This window comes from Odontesthes bonariensis, chromosome 22 (assembly GCF_027942865.1).
Source record: "Odontesthes bonariensis isolate fOdoBon6 chromosome 22, fOdoBon6.hap1, whole genome shotgun sequence".
Taxonomy (NCBI): Eukaryota; Metazoa; Chordata; class Actinopteri; order Atheriniformes; family Atherinopsidae; genus Odontesthes; species Odontesthes bonariensis.
Window position 1 is genome coordinate 9,642,125 of NC_134527.1, and position 16,352 is coordinate 9,658,476.

Sequence of the window (16,352 nt, forward strand, 5' to 3'; positions counted from 1 at the left end):
TATAATATAGCCTGATAAATGACTGTATCGGTCACGCAATGACAACCGGCATCTGGACATCATGGACACGTATTCACACAACATACGCCCACTCTGTTTCTCTCTAACCGTGCACAGGATGGGTGTGTATTCTGTGATAATAAACCCTAATTGACTTATCTTTAGCTTAGTGTCTTTAACAAAAGCCACGCCTGCAGATGATTATTAGACACTTTCACGCTGGAACACACAAGACACAAGACAAGGATGATGGACCAGGGATGTGTGACCGTGCTGTGCTTTGACTGTGATCTGGACCACTAAAGGCCTCTCACACAGTCTCCTTTGTACTGATGTAGTTCTCTGGGTGTGCAAGACTGTACCCAAAGTGAAGTTGAACTATAAATACAAACAATCATTTAGAAATTCCATTGATACATTTAGGCATAATACTGGGTTTAATATAGTACTGATACCACTGCTTCTGCAACCAAAGCTGCATTACTAACAGCTGCTACTACGGTCACTGCTATTCTTACTGTTTGTGAGCTGTGTTTCAGTTTCTACTTACCTTAAGTGAAAGTGCAGATATCTTCAGACGGCCTACTTGAAAGCTGAAGTAAAATTAGCATCTAACAGCCCGTCGTGTAAAAATGAGCTTGGAAGTGTTATATTTTGTACACCATGGGATCAGTTTTGCAGAAAGGTTTGTGCATAAACAGCATTTGAATGCTTGTTAGTTTTGTCAATTCTACGTTCAATCACAGATTTTTTTTATTTTTTTTACATAAAATCTGCAGAGTAAAAAGTAGCTGCATTCTAATAAGAAAAATACTCAGAAAATATTTCCCTCTGAAATTGCATCTTAGTTTAAAGGTATAATAATAATCATAGGAGGACTGGTGTCAGTAGGAGAATCAGTTTTGATATCATCCAGTATCACAGCCCCTTTACACTGAGTGTGGGTGTCAGGTGGTTTTGAATGATAAGATATCATGTCCAATGTGCTGCTCAAAGTAGAAGTAGGTCACAACATCAGCACAGAGGAAGACTGACATAAAGTACAGCCAGAAAGTGCACTGAAGATAGAAGCTTTATTGACTGTGTTGTGCAAATTCATGATTAAGCTGAGTCAGAGACAGTCTCTTAGGTTGTGGCTACTGTCGGGATTGCCTCTGAGATTATCCGAGCCTTTCAAAGGAGGATGAGATTTATAGTTTTATTTGACCCAGGCATACTCATTGTTAGATTCATGTTAGCGCCCTTGGTATTTTACAGCATCAGATGTGCCTCTACATTTTCATTTCTTCAGCTCATTTGAAGGAGTATGGTTTTCCCTCCTGTTGGAAACTTCTAAAAATAATTTTAAAAGAAGATAACTTATCACGAAAAAGAACTGCATTTTGCTGCACATTTTTTAAAAGAGCAACACGTTCTGAAGACCTCTGAGTAGGGAGTGTTACAGATTTGTCCTTTGTGTGAATGTTTTTAGAGCTTCGAGATTAGATATTGAGTCAAAAATGTGACCTAAGCTAAAGGTTTCAGAGGAAATCAGCAGACATTTATGACATGACGCAGCAAGAAATGCGTATTGGTGATGGCTGCGTTTGACTTGGAGGGTCCTGCTGATGATGTGTTGGTTCACTGTCAGTGTTTACAATGAGGTTTCAAGGAATGAGTCCAAAGGTCTGCTGTGAAAAAGGTCCATGATGACATTAACATGAAATACTGTACAAGATGCAATACTCTCTCGGATGCACATGAAATATTGATGATGAAGACTGTCACAATGATATCAATGATAGTCATCAATGATATCAATTTTTGTTTGATCACAGGCTACAGACAAACACCAGGGGTTACCATGACAACAGCGAATGGCTGTCAAACTCCCGTTCCAGACAGACATCCGCACACTGCCATGGTGAGTAATATGTATTGATGGATAACAATGAATTCAAGGTTCATGGTTAAATTGGGGACAAGGAAAAGGTCCTTTTAACACTGCTTATTCAAAGATTTGTACGAGAGAGCGTAGTTCTATGTGTAAGGAATAAAAGAGGACACCAGGAAACCTTTTAACGGGACTATTTTTTCAAATTCTAAGGCGAATTATGAGCTCCAAGCAGCGGTTCCTATTAACCATATTTTGGCCGGCCGCTCACAAAAATGGTGTACATTCTCCGCATGTGTTTTCAGATTGGTCTGTTTTTAATAAAGTTCCTGTCTAATTCAGACTTGTGCATGAGTGCTTTTATTATATAGACGGTGCTTTTGAGTCTTGTTTGGGATCAAATTAATGAAACCGTTTCCTTTCTGCAGGTGCAAAACTATTGTCTATGTCCATCTACTGAATTTCTCTAATTTGCCTTTTATATTTCTAGCCTTAGCTTTCCTATTTCCTGTTTCATTACAGCAATGCTTGCAACCCCTTTTTTTTTTTAAGTTTTGACACAACTCTAAACAAAGCCAGATTATTAGAATGAATAATTTAAAGATTTCAAACTAACATTTCTTAAGGTAAGACTGGAATAAATTCAGGGATTTTTACGTGGATGAATATAGGCAAGATACAAGGCTAAAAATCACATCTGTGATCCTCAGGAAAAAAGAGAATGAACAACATCCACTTTATTTAAGATGGACTAAAACTAACTGGAAAACTACTGCCTGGTCTGACTAATGAAGACATGAAAACATTTTTTTTTGGAAATCATGGACACTGTGCCCCCAGTCTAAAGTTGTAAGGGACTTCCTGGCATGTTATCAGCACACAATTTAAAAGCCAGCATCCATTATGGTATAGGGGCGCACGTGGCATGGCTGAGCTCCACATCTGTGAAGGCAATATTAATGCTGAAAGACATATGCAGGTTTTGGAGAGACATAACATGTTGTTATCCAGATGACATCTTCTTTCTACATTATTTATAAGTTGACTATTTTCTGTTAAGTTGAGGGCTTACTTAGTTTGCAAATCTTTATAATTTGGTTTTATATATCACAAGGCATTTAAACATTTTCTCAATCCCAAAAAGTCATCAGTTGACAGTAATCATAAACTGTAATTGTGTATGGCTGTTATGGGCAGGAATTACACCCTGTTTAATTATTTTTGCAACTGAACTGAAGAAGCCTCTGACTGAACACACTGTGTGTTATCACTGTCAATTATGTTTCTTAACTTGTGGCGAAATTTCATTGCAACTATAGCTGGTATGATTCAATGTTATTTTCTATGTTGTTTATTGGGTTTTCTGTATTTTTGGTAGGCTAGACAAAAATAGGCTAGGCTGTTTTGCAGTAGGCTATAGCCTATTGAGTACAATATTATTCACTAAAAAAAAATGTAACAAGAGCTGGGGTCCTGAACCTTTCTTTGGTCAAGACTCTTGGGTTTTCAAGGATACTTTCTTAGAGGATAGATGATAACGATTAGCGTTGTAGTTTACAAGCTTCACCTGTTCTAGAGCCTTCCAAGTTTGTTTTTGTATCTCCGAAAGCGCCACCTGAGCACATTTGTAGGGGAGGTAGAGATGTGGAGAGGCAGAGCGGTGGGGCTCTGGAGCAGGACGGGAGGGGGGCAGGCTGGGCTGGGCTGCAGTCAGATTGTTTAGCCGCTGAATAAATGAATGAATGAAAGGCAGTACGTAGGTAACCTGATCCGAGCGGGTCGGCCTCATTGTGCTTGGCTGGACCTCGCGCTGGCGACTCGCTCTCTGATTGTCTCTGGAACGGGACAGAAAGCGCTCCCGGGACCTCGCGAGCCCTGCATTATTCAACGCGCGTGCCTACAAAAAAAAAAAAAAGGGGGGGGGGGGGGGGCTGAGAGAGGGAGGAAAGAAGAGAGTGAGAGAGAGAGGGAGAGAGAGAGGAGAGGAAAAAGAAAGAGGAGGAGGGAACTGCCGATTGGAAAAGCTGGCGCGTAAAAAGAGCTCAATGTCATCCGGCTGCCGTCCCCGTTAGAAGTGCTGCGTGCTGGGAGCGCGTGAGGATCCGTTCCGCGACTTCTACGCCTCGCTTGTTTCACGTTACGTCCCGTTGGTGCAGCGGCTGCGGTTTCATCGAGGCGAAAGCTGAGAAAGAAGAACACAAAGAGGAAAAGAAGCAGTGGTCAGCAGGTCGGTTCCACGTTTTGCTTTTCTTACCGTTACAACTAATCCTGATTATTAGCCGTTAATTAGCCGGCTGAGGTGCTCCGGAAGGCAGCGCTCTGCTACACATCTTTCCCCTCACCGGTAGAACTGAGCTAAATTAAACAAAAGTAGCTCATGGAAACATAATAAAGAGGTAGTTCAACTTTAGTTTTCATTTAGATAAAAACGCAACTCATAGGAGGGGATACAGTGACAGTGTGACGTTAGCTGAGTTGGTGTGTGTCAGTTGGAAGTCTTTTGGGATCATTTGCTTGCCCAATTAATGGGTATTTTTTTTTTGTGGTGGATAGAAACAGGGCCTGTGATGACTCTGACTGGCTTTAAAGAGGAAAGGACACAGGACACTGCTCATTTTTCTCCTGAGGTTGACAACCAAAGGAGGTCAGTGGACCAGACTGCTTGCTGCAGTAGTCTCTGCTCCTCCTCCTCCTCTGCATCACTTTAACCTAGATATTGGAATGACCTTAACCTGCTTTTCATCCCCCACACAGTGAATGACTCGGTAGAGCACAAAGACAGCTTCGTTGACTCTGCTTCTTGTGTTTCTCAGTAAATAATAAGAAGGAAAAACCCATAATGTTGTCTTTGGCCCAGTCTATATACCCTTGTTTTTCTTATCATCGTGCAACACTAGCAGCAAGCTGTCATAGTATGAAAGTGTCATCGCTGGTGTGCAGGTAGAAAATGCGTCCATGCATTTTATGCTCTGCCCTTGTCAAAAAGATGAAAAGTAAAGGCAGTCACGGCTGTGTTTGGGTGTCACAGTAGTTGTTGGGAATGAGATCAGAAAAGTGTCAGATGCTCAGAGCAAACCGCATGAAGCCAGATTTTATGTTTGCAGCAGCATTTTCTTTTTTTGGTGGGGATTTACTTCTTGTTTTTTTTTTATCCCATTTATTTTCCTGTAGCTGTTGCTAAGCAACTTCCAGTTCTTTCAAAGCAGACTTTAACCATGTTCACGATCGAAGAGGGGACGGAAATCATCTTGAAGGATTTCCCTCGCTAAGTGTTTGGCTGTGGTCAAATCCACTGTGCCTGGGATGGTCTTAAAAAATGCACTCTCATTGTGCAGTCCAGTTGATCCCCAGCATTTACTGTTTTTGATAAGAATATAGTAACTTTGCTGTTGCAGCTGCAAGCACAAACAACTTGACCCTGTTTTTTTTTAACCACCTTTGGTCATACTGATCGATCTAGGTTAGGGACATTTTGCCTGAGTGCAGCTGACCCGTACGATGCTTCGGGATGATGGAGGCTTCTGAGGCTTGTCTCGTTTTCATCCTTAGCTACTCTCATATCTGCAGTTTACACTGCAGAGCCCTGCAAACACAGCCGCCCACCAAAAGGAAGCAAAGAGGCAAACCTAAAGGCAAGTTAGTTTTGTTCTGTATAGTTTAATCAGCAGGTCTTACTCTCATTATAGAATGGGAAAACCATGGTAAGACACTCTCCAATTTGATGTTTAGAGCCTCACTTTGACGCGATAGAATGTGAGATTCTGGTCAGATTTTAAGAGCAACATTCAAAGCTGATGCGCTAACAAAGTCATCTTCACACGCTCAGTGTTTTGTTTGGTCATCATTTGAAATCGGTAGCTGATTCTGGAAATAACAAAGCCAAGCAGCGGCCTGCCAATTCAGACAGACTGTTTGCCAATACCTCCACCAGGCCCCGAGATACTGAATGTCCACATACTGACTGTCTCATCTGTCTGTGAGCGAAGCCCCCAGGTTTGTGTGTGTCTGAGGGAAGCGCGCTTTCCGTCCACGCCCCTCTCAGCGCCGTGTGAGAACATTGACAGGAACAACAAAGTTATCACTGATGTCTTCTTTCTCCAGACCTCACCCTATTCCCAGAATACACGCACACACACACACACACACACACACACACACACACAATCGAAGGGTTACGCAACAGCTGTGTTAATGATGCAAAAGCTCACTAAGCCAAGAGCAGACAGGAGGTAGAAATAGGAAAGAGGTTCAGCAGGAGAAATGTGATGAGAGAGTTAGAGACGGAGATAATGGGTACAGAGAAAGATAAAGGGCGGCACAGGTGTGTGTGTAACAGGGTTAAACAGGGTTAGCTGGGACGTAGTTAGAAAAACATAAGGGAGAGAGGTTGACGGATGCTGGTAGGAAGTCTGTTTAGCCTCACACGACGGAGCCATGTTGACATTAACTGGCCGATGGCCTTTCAATGGCTGATCGTTTGATGGGGCTCCTGTGGCCGTCCAACAGGAAGGCAGCCATACTCCTTCTTGTGTTGTGATAAATACACTGTCACCTCTTTGTCTGCAACTTTAATGTTAGCTCTATCATCTGACAATGAGTGGATAACACGACTAAGAAAGAAAACATGTGGCGCGGGTGTCATGGAAATCAAGTCATGTGAAAGCGCCTCAGGCCGGCTCATAGAATCAACCTTGAAAATGATTTTCCCAGCTTTTCAACAAAGGCTCCTCATGTTGTGCCCATCTAAAGTCGCTGGAATTTTAAGTAGTTCCTTATGTTGTGTAAGACACTTTGTGTCTATTTTTGTTTGGCCCCTGGGAGTGGATGACAGCTAAAAGTGATGAAGGGACACAGTGCAGTCTGTGTGTTTCTGGTTTGCGTCCAATAAACATGATATCACTGTAAAACGAAGTCTCAGAGACAGTGGGAGGAGCTTTTCAGAAGAGCCCAAAGAGACTTTGCATTAATTTCAAACAATTTTATTTTATTTTTCTGATACAAGTTGGGCTATTTCAAATAAAAACCATGTTATGTTATAGGCGAGGGAAGGGGTGAATAGGTGAATATTCCAGTTTCTTTTTTTTCCAGTTCAGCCTTTTGTTCATAATTGCCCTGTTCTCTTGCACACCCTGGCATTTCATGCCTTCTGTTTGCACCACAAGAATGATCTTAAATGTCCCTCCAAAGCTCCGATTGGCTTGATTGCTTCTCAAAGTTTGGTATACACCAAGCAGAGATGTGGGAGGTCTTGAACTAGCTTTAGTTTTTAAGTCAGGTGCAAGGTCTGGAATGATTCCTGTCACCACCTAATCCACAACAATAAAAAGAGATTAGTGTCACAAAATGTCAAATCAAGCTCCTAAAATGTTAAAAGAGGTTTTCTTTTTATATTTTTCTTTTTCTTTTTTTGGGGCGCCACTCTCCATCTTAGAAAAGCATTTTGTCCACTGTGTTTGTGTTTGCATTCCAGAGAGGAAGAGCACTGGAGGGATGCAGGAAACGTAACAATACAACTCAGTAACGTGATGGCCACGGTTACACAACCCACTATTGTCCACAACATCCACCGACTATTGTTGCACTGTGCGACAGAAGGCATTCATTCAACATAAAGCAAAGAACAAATCACCAGCTAGCGCAAAAGCTTGTGTTTACAACAATCACACGCACATACACAATAAGAATGCGGTCTGAAAATGCAAGGAGCAGGAAATACAGTATTTGAGAAAATGCCTTGAGACACAACATTCCACGCTTTTACTGTTTCCAGCAGTTTGATGAAAAAAGAAAATTGGAGAGAATTTATCTGTTGTTCTGGGAGTTCATGAGAGTGTTTACCTCTGACATCAAGACTGCCTCCCACAGCAGACTAATGTGTTTTGATTGTGAAAATCAGCAGAATACTTGCAATCAAGTTCCAGCCTTAGACTGGAATGTTAGAAGGACCCTCCAATCATTCCAGTCTAGCTTCAGGCTTTTCAGAGATTGTGAGAAAAGGCACTGTGATCTGATGGGTTGTGTTGTTTCAAGTTGAACCGGCAGGTATTTCTTCAGGAGTTAAAGTTTGTACAAATGATTGAGATTCAGCAATGCGGTTTGTGACTTTCTTTTTTAATCCAAGTATGAATTTATGGAAATAGTGCTGTTAGGAAAAAGTAAAACGCCATGAGTGCCAAACGCTGACATGTTTGTTGTCCCGGGCTTTTTTGGTCCTGCACGAAGCTTCTTTCCTCCGTCTAAATACTTTAGGCTAATGAGCTAGTTTCCGGAAATAGACCGGTGATGAGCATGCTGCTCCTCTCAGGGTGAGGCAGAGCTAGCTAATGCTGTAAGCTATCATTAGGAGGAGGTTCACTCTGTCAAGACCACAGTTTTAACATGCTCTGGCTCATGATTAGGAATAAACCACAGGTCTTCAAGCACAGTTGGATGTATTGAACAGGCTGGTGCAGCAGTGGCTTCCTTGGCAACTAATGCTGAAAAAGAGTGCATTTGGGATGCATCAGAAGGTCAGACTCAAAGTAGTGTTGTCGGATATTTTTCTTGAGTTGTTTATGTGAATATTGAGACTTATATTGAGCCTTCTTTGGAGGTTCTTATTGTTGATGTTGGTGTTTTTTTTCTCTCTTGAGTTCACCATAGAGCTTTACTTTATCTTAGAGCTATTAACATTAACAATCTTAACGGCTAATTAACAAGCTAGGTAAATTAAGCTAATTTACCCAGCTTCCTAATGTGTTTTGGCATGTGTGTCAAGCTGTTTGAACATAACTAACAAGGCCACACGTTTTTTTTAAATTATTCTTTTTTTACGTTTTATGTTTTTGATAACTGGAAACTGGCCATTGTATAACATAAGAATACAGGCATCTATTCCAAACAAAAGCTACGATGTTCATGTTCTTAAAAGCTCATTTACACAAACAATCCAAGAAGCTGAAACTGCTAAACAGCCACTTTGCATACACTGTTTTCCCAAATTTACATGCAGTGAACAGAATCTTTTTGCACGACTTTAAATCCACAAAGAAGCTTACATGTTAGCGTGTAACGTGTCTTGATTAAACACAGACAACTTTACCAATCGGTCTGTTAGCAGTTAGCCTCATTGTGTGGTCTCAGCTCTGTGCTGTGGGACAAAATGCCGAAGTAGGTTGATTCATGCTGGGAAAAGGATTAGAATTATATGGTCTGTGGAGTTTTCTTCACACACACGCACACACACATGCTAGGTCACACAGAAACTTAGCCATAAACACATTGCAAGTGTGCACAACCACATCTTCAAACCCCTTAAACTCAGCCGTCCATTTGTTTTCTCTCGTTGTTTTTCCTACATTTTTGCCCTTACTGCTCAACCTGCCGTTTCTGATTCTTATTCTGTTTGATTCTAAAGAAGATGAGCTTTCGTAGCGGTTTTGCTAGCTCGGTTCCAGTCAAAATTATAGATAATTAAGAATTGGTTTTGGTACTTGTCAGACTGGAACAATGAGAAAACTATCTGAGTGTGCATGATGTGATGATTTGATATGAAACGAAGGGAATGATGTTGGACGGACGGCAGGGAGAAGTGGGGCGCTTCATAAGGGACGCTGAAGAAAGGAGGGAGGGCAACGCTGGACAAAAAGTACCCTGAATTTTTAGGGAAGTTTGTGATTTTTGTTTCCATTTCCTTCTTTAATTTCTGGGCTGTCACACATTACAGAACAAAGAGGTAAAGTTTCAGCATAGCTTTCGGAGAGCTCAACAGTAAGTCCGTCTAAAACGTGGTCGCATTGAAGGAAGGTTTCAGTGCAATGTGAAGAGAAAATGCAACATTGATTTTTTTTTTTTTAAAGCGATACAATGTAACTTCTCAAAAAGCCCACTCTGGAGCTCCCCCTACAGGCTTGGAGGTAATGTACGGTTACACTGTCGTAAATACAACACCCTTTCACTTTCACTTTTCACGTTTGTTGACGAACCGGCGAGGAGTTAGAAGGTGCAAGCTATGTCGACCGAGAAGGTAAGAGTAATCAAATGTACCTGGGAGCGTGAGAGGGGTCTATTTGTATTTGCGGTAGGTGTGCCAGAAAGCAAGTCGAAGTACTTCCGCTCAGCTCCCGGGCCGGTCCAGCAAAGTTACATAGCGCAGTTTTTCCAACTCAGACCCCCGAAGGGCATAGGAGACAGGCCAATCGTAATATTAAAACTCATTCTAGCCACACAAATTTTTTCAAGCTGTTATTTTAAGGTAGAAATGTTACATAGTATTGCTTTAAGTTTAGTGGTTTTGTAAATGTATTTTGTATTCTGGTCCTTAAAATGACCAGATTAAAAAAAAAAAAAGAAAAAAAACATTCCCTAATGCAGACATTACGTCTTATCACATCATGATGATATCATCAGTATGAGCTTATGAGCATCGGTCTGTGTTTAATGGTTACAGTTTCAGCAGGCATTAGTAATATCTAACCATATTACTGCTGGTCTGTGCTGTCTGGTCATTTTGTTTATTTGATGCTGATCAAATCAACGTATGACTCTTGATGACTTCATAGCTGTTTTCTTGGTTCCTGCTGGCAGCATCAGTGCATTAGTTCATACTAAAATGACTTTTAATCAGCAACATGTCTCATAAGACCTGTGTCACTGCCATGTTGCCAAGCATATGTAGTGTATAAACAGTTACAATGTACAGGAAGCGTAACAGTTGCTAAATAAGGTCAGTTAGGAAAGGGCTTTTCCTCTTTTTCTCTCTAGTTTCCTTTACAGCATGAACCCTTTTTATTGTTCTCGCTCCTTTCACAGCAAAGGATGTGCTCAATCTTGAAGCAGATTGGTTGTGTTGTTAGTAGTTCAGGCTGATCAGAAAAACCTGTACTTTGCAGAGGACTCTTAAACAATGCTTACTTTGTACCGGTGAATGAGTGACTATATATTAACTGTCTCATAACAGACACACGGTGTACCGTTCAAAGAGAAGCCAGCCCAGTTTGTTTTGCTTTCACGGTACGAACTGTTATTATCCACACAGAGATCTGCACCAAAGCAATGCGGTTATTACCTCTGGTCCAAGACATAAATAATGATAGGTTGCTGCTCTGTGTTACTCTTAAACAGTTTGTCCTGTGCGTCTGCTGGGAATGTTGATCTGGCTGTCTGTCCTCCGTTTGGGGAGCGTGTGTGCACAACCGGTCACACTCTCTGACTGCAGACTGTGGGGAGGTGTGGAGTGTAGCATTAGTATTCAGCCCAGAGAATCTCACTGAAGCTCCTGTGGGGCCCTTTGTTGTTGCTCTATGAAGGGGTCTGAGGGGGTCGGGGGTTGTGTGTGTGTGTGTGTGTGTGTGTGTGCGGGGGGTGTCGTGAGACGTCTCCAAAAGGGACACAAATAGTTTGCTGTGAGTCCAGAGATGTTGCGCATTCCTCTCTACAACTGAGAGCTCAAAAGGGGATCTTAACATGATTTCAGTTTGGTTGTTGTTTCAAGCTCTCTGGCAATGGGTAGGTGAAAATTGCCTTCATTATTATTCAGAGCAGTGCTGCAACGCGCTGTCAGTGTGCTTATATGCTGAGTGCAGATACAGGACTGATAGCCTTATTATACCAGGTATAGTTAAACAGTATGAACTTTGCTTTTTTGCTACTGTACTCTTTCTCTGTGACCTGTTTGCTACCTTGAATCTCCTGCGTTTGTGGTTGTTGTTTCGGAGCAGCCATATTTTAAGATAATCAGCACCAGAGCTCAGTTCTTGTCTTCTGAATCATTTATTTTGCTAAATGTTGACTGCAGTCTCTGTGTTGTTTTGTGCAGGTGGACACTCATTTTTCTTTAGTTTATTTCCTGTGTTGAGAGCCGTTTCCACAGATACTAGAGCACAGCTTCCTGGTTTCCTGTTTAGACGACCTGTGAGTTGTGATAGGCTTTTATCCAATTAGTTGCTTCCTTTACTTTGCAGCATCTTTTTACTTGGATCCTTTCTCTTACTGCTTATCATCTTCAGAATCCAAACTGTTTCTGAAATCACTGGGACTGGAAGGCTCTGCTGGACTCTGTAGTTGGCTTCATCCCCATGAAAGAGTTGGCTTTTGGTCGGCTTTTGACTGGGTGCACATACTTGAATTCGCTTGAGGCAGACATTATTTAAGTAAGAGTCCACAATAGATGACTGAGACTTCTTAGTCCAGTCCAGACGCCGTCGTAAAGTCTTCTTTCCTGTTCTGGAAATGTCTAATGTCTCCAACAATATTCAACAAAATAAAAAAAAGGTCAGCTTGTCCAAACCCAGCGCAAGTTAACACCGAGCAACTCAGCAATGCTATTACAGTTACCTTTAATTAGAATAAGACAATATTCCGATTATGGTGTTTACACGTGTTGCAGATAGGATACCCCAGACATATTCTTGTTTACATGTTACAGAACATAGTTTGAGCAATGATTCACACCCACATTACGTCCCCCAACGCAGTTGCAATGTTTGCAGATATGACAAAGTTCAAATCAAAACAGCCCACTTGGTTGTTTCCTCAACCCCAAAAATATGTCTTTTTGTGTTTGCTGCCTTCCTGTCCTGCACTGAAGTTCGCTGGAGCCGGTGTTACCAGATCTTGTAGCGGAACAGGCAGCCCGATTAATGCAAACACACCCAAAACAAGCAAAAGAAAAACACAACTCGGACTCCAGTTCTGATCACAATAGGCAGAACAGGCAACTCTGGAGCCAAGAGCATTCTGTAGGCTGTGAAGCTTTCTTTCAAAATCACCCATTTCAACTTGGAGTCCTTTGCTTAAGCAGACACCTTATTTGAAAAGGTTGGGCAAGAAATAGCCGGTAACATGAATGTACCTACATTGATTGATTAATCGACTGATTAATCTAATCGAAATTATTCCACCACTCGTGAAAGCTGTTATAGGTCTGAACTTGACATAAATCAGATTAAGTCTGGACATTCGGGATTTAAGGATTTAGAGAAGCATTGTTACAAGCAGTCGGTGCTACCGCTGTATAAAAGTAGACCAATCGACCAATAGGATTTCAGACGGGGGATGATATTATTAAAATGTAAGAACATTTTTGGAAACAAAATTCTGAAACTGCACATTTGTGTTACATTTCAGGGTCAATTTATTTAAAATAACTTAGTATTGGCAAAGATTAAGATCCCTTGCAGGTTTTTTATCATATCAAAATTGAATTAACTTTCTTCCCCTGTATGTTATGTCCCTAAACAAATGCTTTGTTGGGGGGGCTTTCAGGAGAGGACCCAAGTGCGGGACAGAGGAGTTATGGGTGTCAAAGAAAAGGCAAGCTTTAATTTGTACATTTGTAATTTGTAAAAGCTTGTAAACAAAGGAAAAAAAAAACCACAGAAGGGAGACAAGCAATACAGGCAGACAGGATAAAGCTCAGATTCCAAGAAGAATTGATTCAGTTGGGTAACACAACAAGTCAGGGGACACAGGGACAGGAGAAGAGACAAGACTACAGTATATACACAGTGAGAAGAAGTGAGTTATAAGACCCAGGTTAAAGTAATTAGGAAGGGAAGCCAAAAACAAGGAAAGAGACACAGGGTAAGTGGTTACCAGAGACAGAAAAACAGGAAGTGACTACGAAGACATGGCATGAGACGGGAGAGGGAGAGTGAGATCGATAAAAGAAAGTGAAACAAAAAAGATGTCCTGAAGTTGAAAGTGAAAAATCCAAAACACAACAGGCATCCTGTTTAATAATGAAATGTGTGAAATTATGATCATGTGACACTAAAACAGCTTGCAAAATCACTTGTCATTAGAAAACATCTACATCCACTTCGGGTGGAGATGCACAGAGGTGCACCCTTGAGCCTCTCGGGCCATGGTCAGACTACTGATGAAACATCTCTGTTCTTACATGTGGAAACAGCTTGGCTTTGTAGAGAGTGTGGGAATCCTTCCGCATCCTCTGTCTGTGTGTGGCGCTGTGAGAAAATATCTCCCTCTATAAGCTGCGGTGGTTAATTATGCCGCTCGCTGAGTTTCTGATCAATCCCAATCAACTTCCATGCTATAAGACTGCTCTGGGCACTTTACTGAGTCAATAAAGTTGACCCAGATGCATGGATGGGTAAAATGTCACACGTCCTCCAGCTGTCTTCCTCCACATCTGCAAATCTCTCTGACGCTTTTCAATCCTCTAATTTCTACATTACTGCACCCAGCTTGGATTGGTTTGGATTGGTTATCTCAGCTCTCTGTGAATCACTGGTACTATGAGACAGTAATGACCATCTTGCACCCTGTGTGGATTACATTACAACCAGTCCTGGACTTGAACTCCCCAGGGCAGATGCATTAATTGGGTTACTGTCCCGATTTCCTGCGACTGGTTGCGCTTCATCGCATTTTATTTTTAGCCAGGGAACTCACCGAGAGTTGGTGCTTTGTCGTTTCAAACAGAAACACTTGAAAGGGATTGGAATTTTGATTTGCATCTAGGCATGGGATTCTGATGGTATGATAACCGTAGGCAAAAATATCACGGTTTCACGGTATTATGATTACAGCTCTAAAATGTGTACTTTGAATGTCTGTAGGCTTATTTAAAAACAAAACAAAAAAAAAAAAACTTTTCCATTGAACAGTCTTTCTCAAAGCCACTTCCAGTGAATACCAGTGAAGGAAACAACAGCAAATCCCCCAAAGTTCTGCCAAGTTCTGGGAGTTGACGGGGTCACTATACTGTTTCAGTGCAGAGTCGTACAGGTGCAGGGAGGGAAACTACACTATAAAAAAAATTAAAATAAAAAAATGTTCATACTGCAGGGACGGTATGACAGAAAATGTTCTTGTTTTAAAACCTTGACTTTTTCATACCGTGGTATACTTTGAAACTTTGTAACCGGTAACCGGCCCATGCCTATTTGCATCCATATTAAATTGAGAGTTACAGAGAAGGAGCAGCCCCTACTTGTCTCACCCCGACAGGACGTACAGTTGTTAATGGGCACTTTGAGGCTTTTTCAGAACTTCCTCCTCTTCATCTCAGGATAACCTCCATGACTTTCGGACCACCCTGCGTTTGTCCACGCGCTCTTCTGATTTCCCTTAGTTTTTGATTAATCATTTAGCCTAAAGTTAAAGGACGGATGGTTTGTGTTGGCGAGAGAGAATTCCAACAAAAAGGGCTTATGCTTTGAAATATGCCTCATTTTTGCAAATGGTTTGATTGACTAATATTTGAACAAGACACAAACTGCGATTCTTCAGCGTCTGACAAAATCCCCTCCATGTGTGTAACATCTGGTCCATCTTGTCTAATACTGCAACTGATAACGTTCTGGTTTGGCTTTACTGTACTAATTATTGATATTCATCCTGATATCATGTTTCCATATCAGGACATGCTGATGAAAATAATCCAATCCTCACCAGGAAATGCAATCTCAGGTTTAACATGTGACAAATCACACCCTGTCATTTTTTATCAAATAAAAACAAAGCCAAAATGCAGACATGTGAAAAACTAAGTCCACCCTTACTGCTTCCATAGGAATTAGGATGGTAAGTAGAAGCCAGGTGCTGCTAATCAAATGCCCCTTGATTAATTGATCATTAACTAGTGTGAACACCTCTATAAATCAGACATTTTGGCAGTTTGCATCAATATGTGTGTTGACGCGATGCAATGCAAGGAGAGAGGGCAATTGTTATTGCCCATCCATCTGAATATGGTTATACGACCATTTCCAAACTTTTTGGAACATATAATGCTATAGAGAGAAAGATCAAACCGTGCACTGCTCAAATAAACTGCAAAACACCCGAGCTACACCTCAGACTGAACAAGAAAGACTTGTTTGGAAGGGTTGCCGGGAGAAAACCTCTCTAAATGCTTAGGTTTGCAGAGTTGCATCTGAACACACCACAGGACTTCTGGAACAATGTCCTTTGGACAGGACGGAAGTGGATATGTTTTACTATAATGCGCAGCGAAAACCAAACACCTCATACCAACTGACAAGCACTATGGTGGAGGGGTGATGGTTTGGGCTTGTTTTGCAGCTACAGGAGCTGGACACCTACAAACTGCAAACTTAAAGAAGAGTCGGACAGAATTCTTCCATGATGATGTAATAGATTGATAACGTCATACAGAAAGCGATTTCTTCAAGTTAGTGATGCAGAAGGTGGCTCTATAAGCTGCTGACTCATAGGAGGTACTTAGTTTTTCAGTCACTGATTTGCATTTTGGCTTAGTCTGAGTTAAATGAATAATGACACAGTGTTAAATGTGATGAGTTGTATTTAAAATCTAATCATTTACTCAAATCTTTTTTTTTTTAAGACCTGGTAGACAAGCTTTTATTATGCCCTCCTGATATGTAAAACCTTAGAAACGGAGGAGGGCATTTCTTTCTTCTCCGCGTGACTGTAAGTACCTCGTTTGTAGCACTGCCCTCTATCATTTAGCAACCGCCAAAACACAACGTTGCTAATGACTCTTGTAAAT

General features: G+C 41.4%; 1 protein-coding gene across 4 annotated transcripts in view; it reads left to right on the plus strand.

Moving 5' to 3' along the window:
- The window catches only part of palm2akap2 (PALM2 and AKAP2 fusion), an 84,969-nt gene that overhangs the window by 53,664 nt on the left and 14,953 nt on the right, over window positions 1-16,352 (plus strand). For all 4 annotated transcript variants that reach the window (XM_075456617.1, XM_075456616.1, XM_075456618.1 and 1 more), the window contains exon 9: window positions 1,818-1,903. In XM_075456617.1, the coding sequence (XP_075312732.1) occupies window positions 1,818-1,903 (86 nt within the window). The remainder of the gene's footprint in view (window positions 1-1,817; window positions 1,904-16,352) is intronic.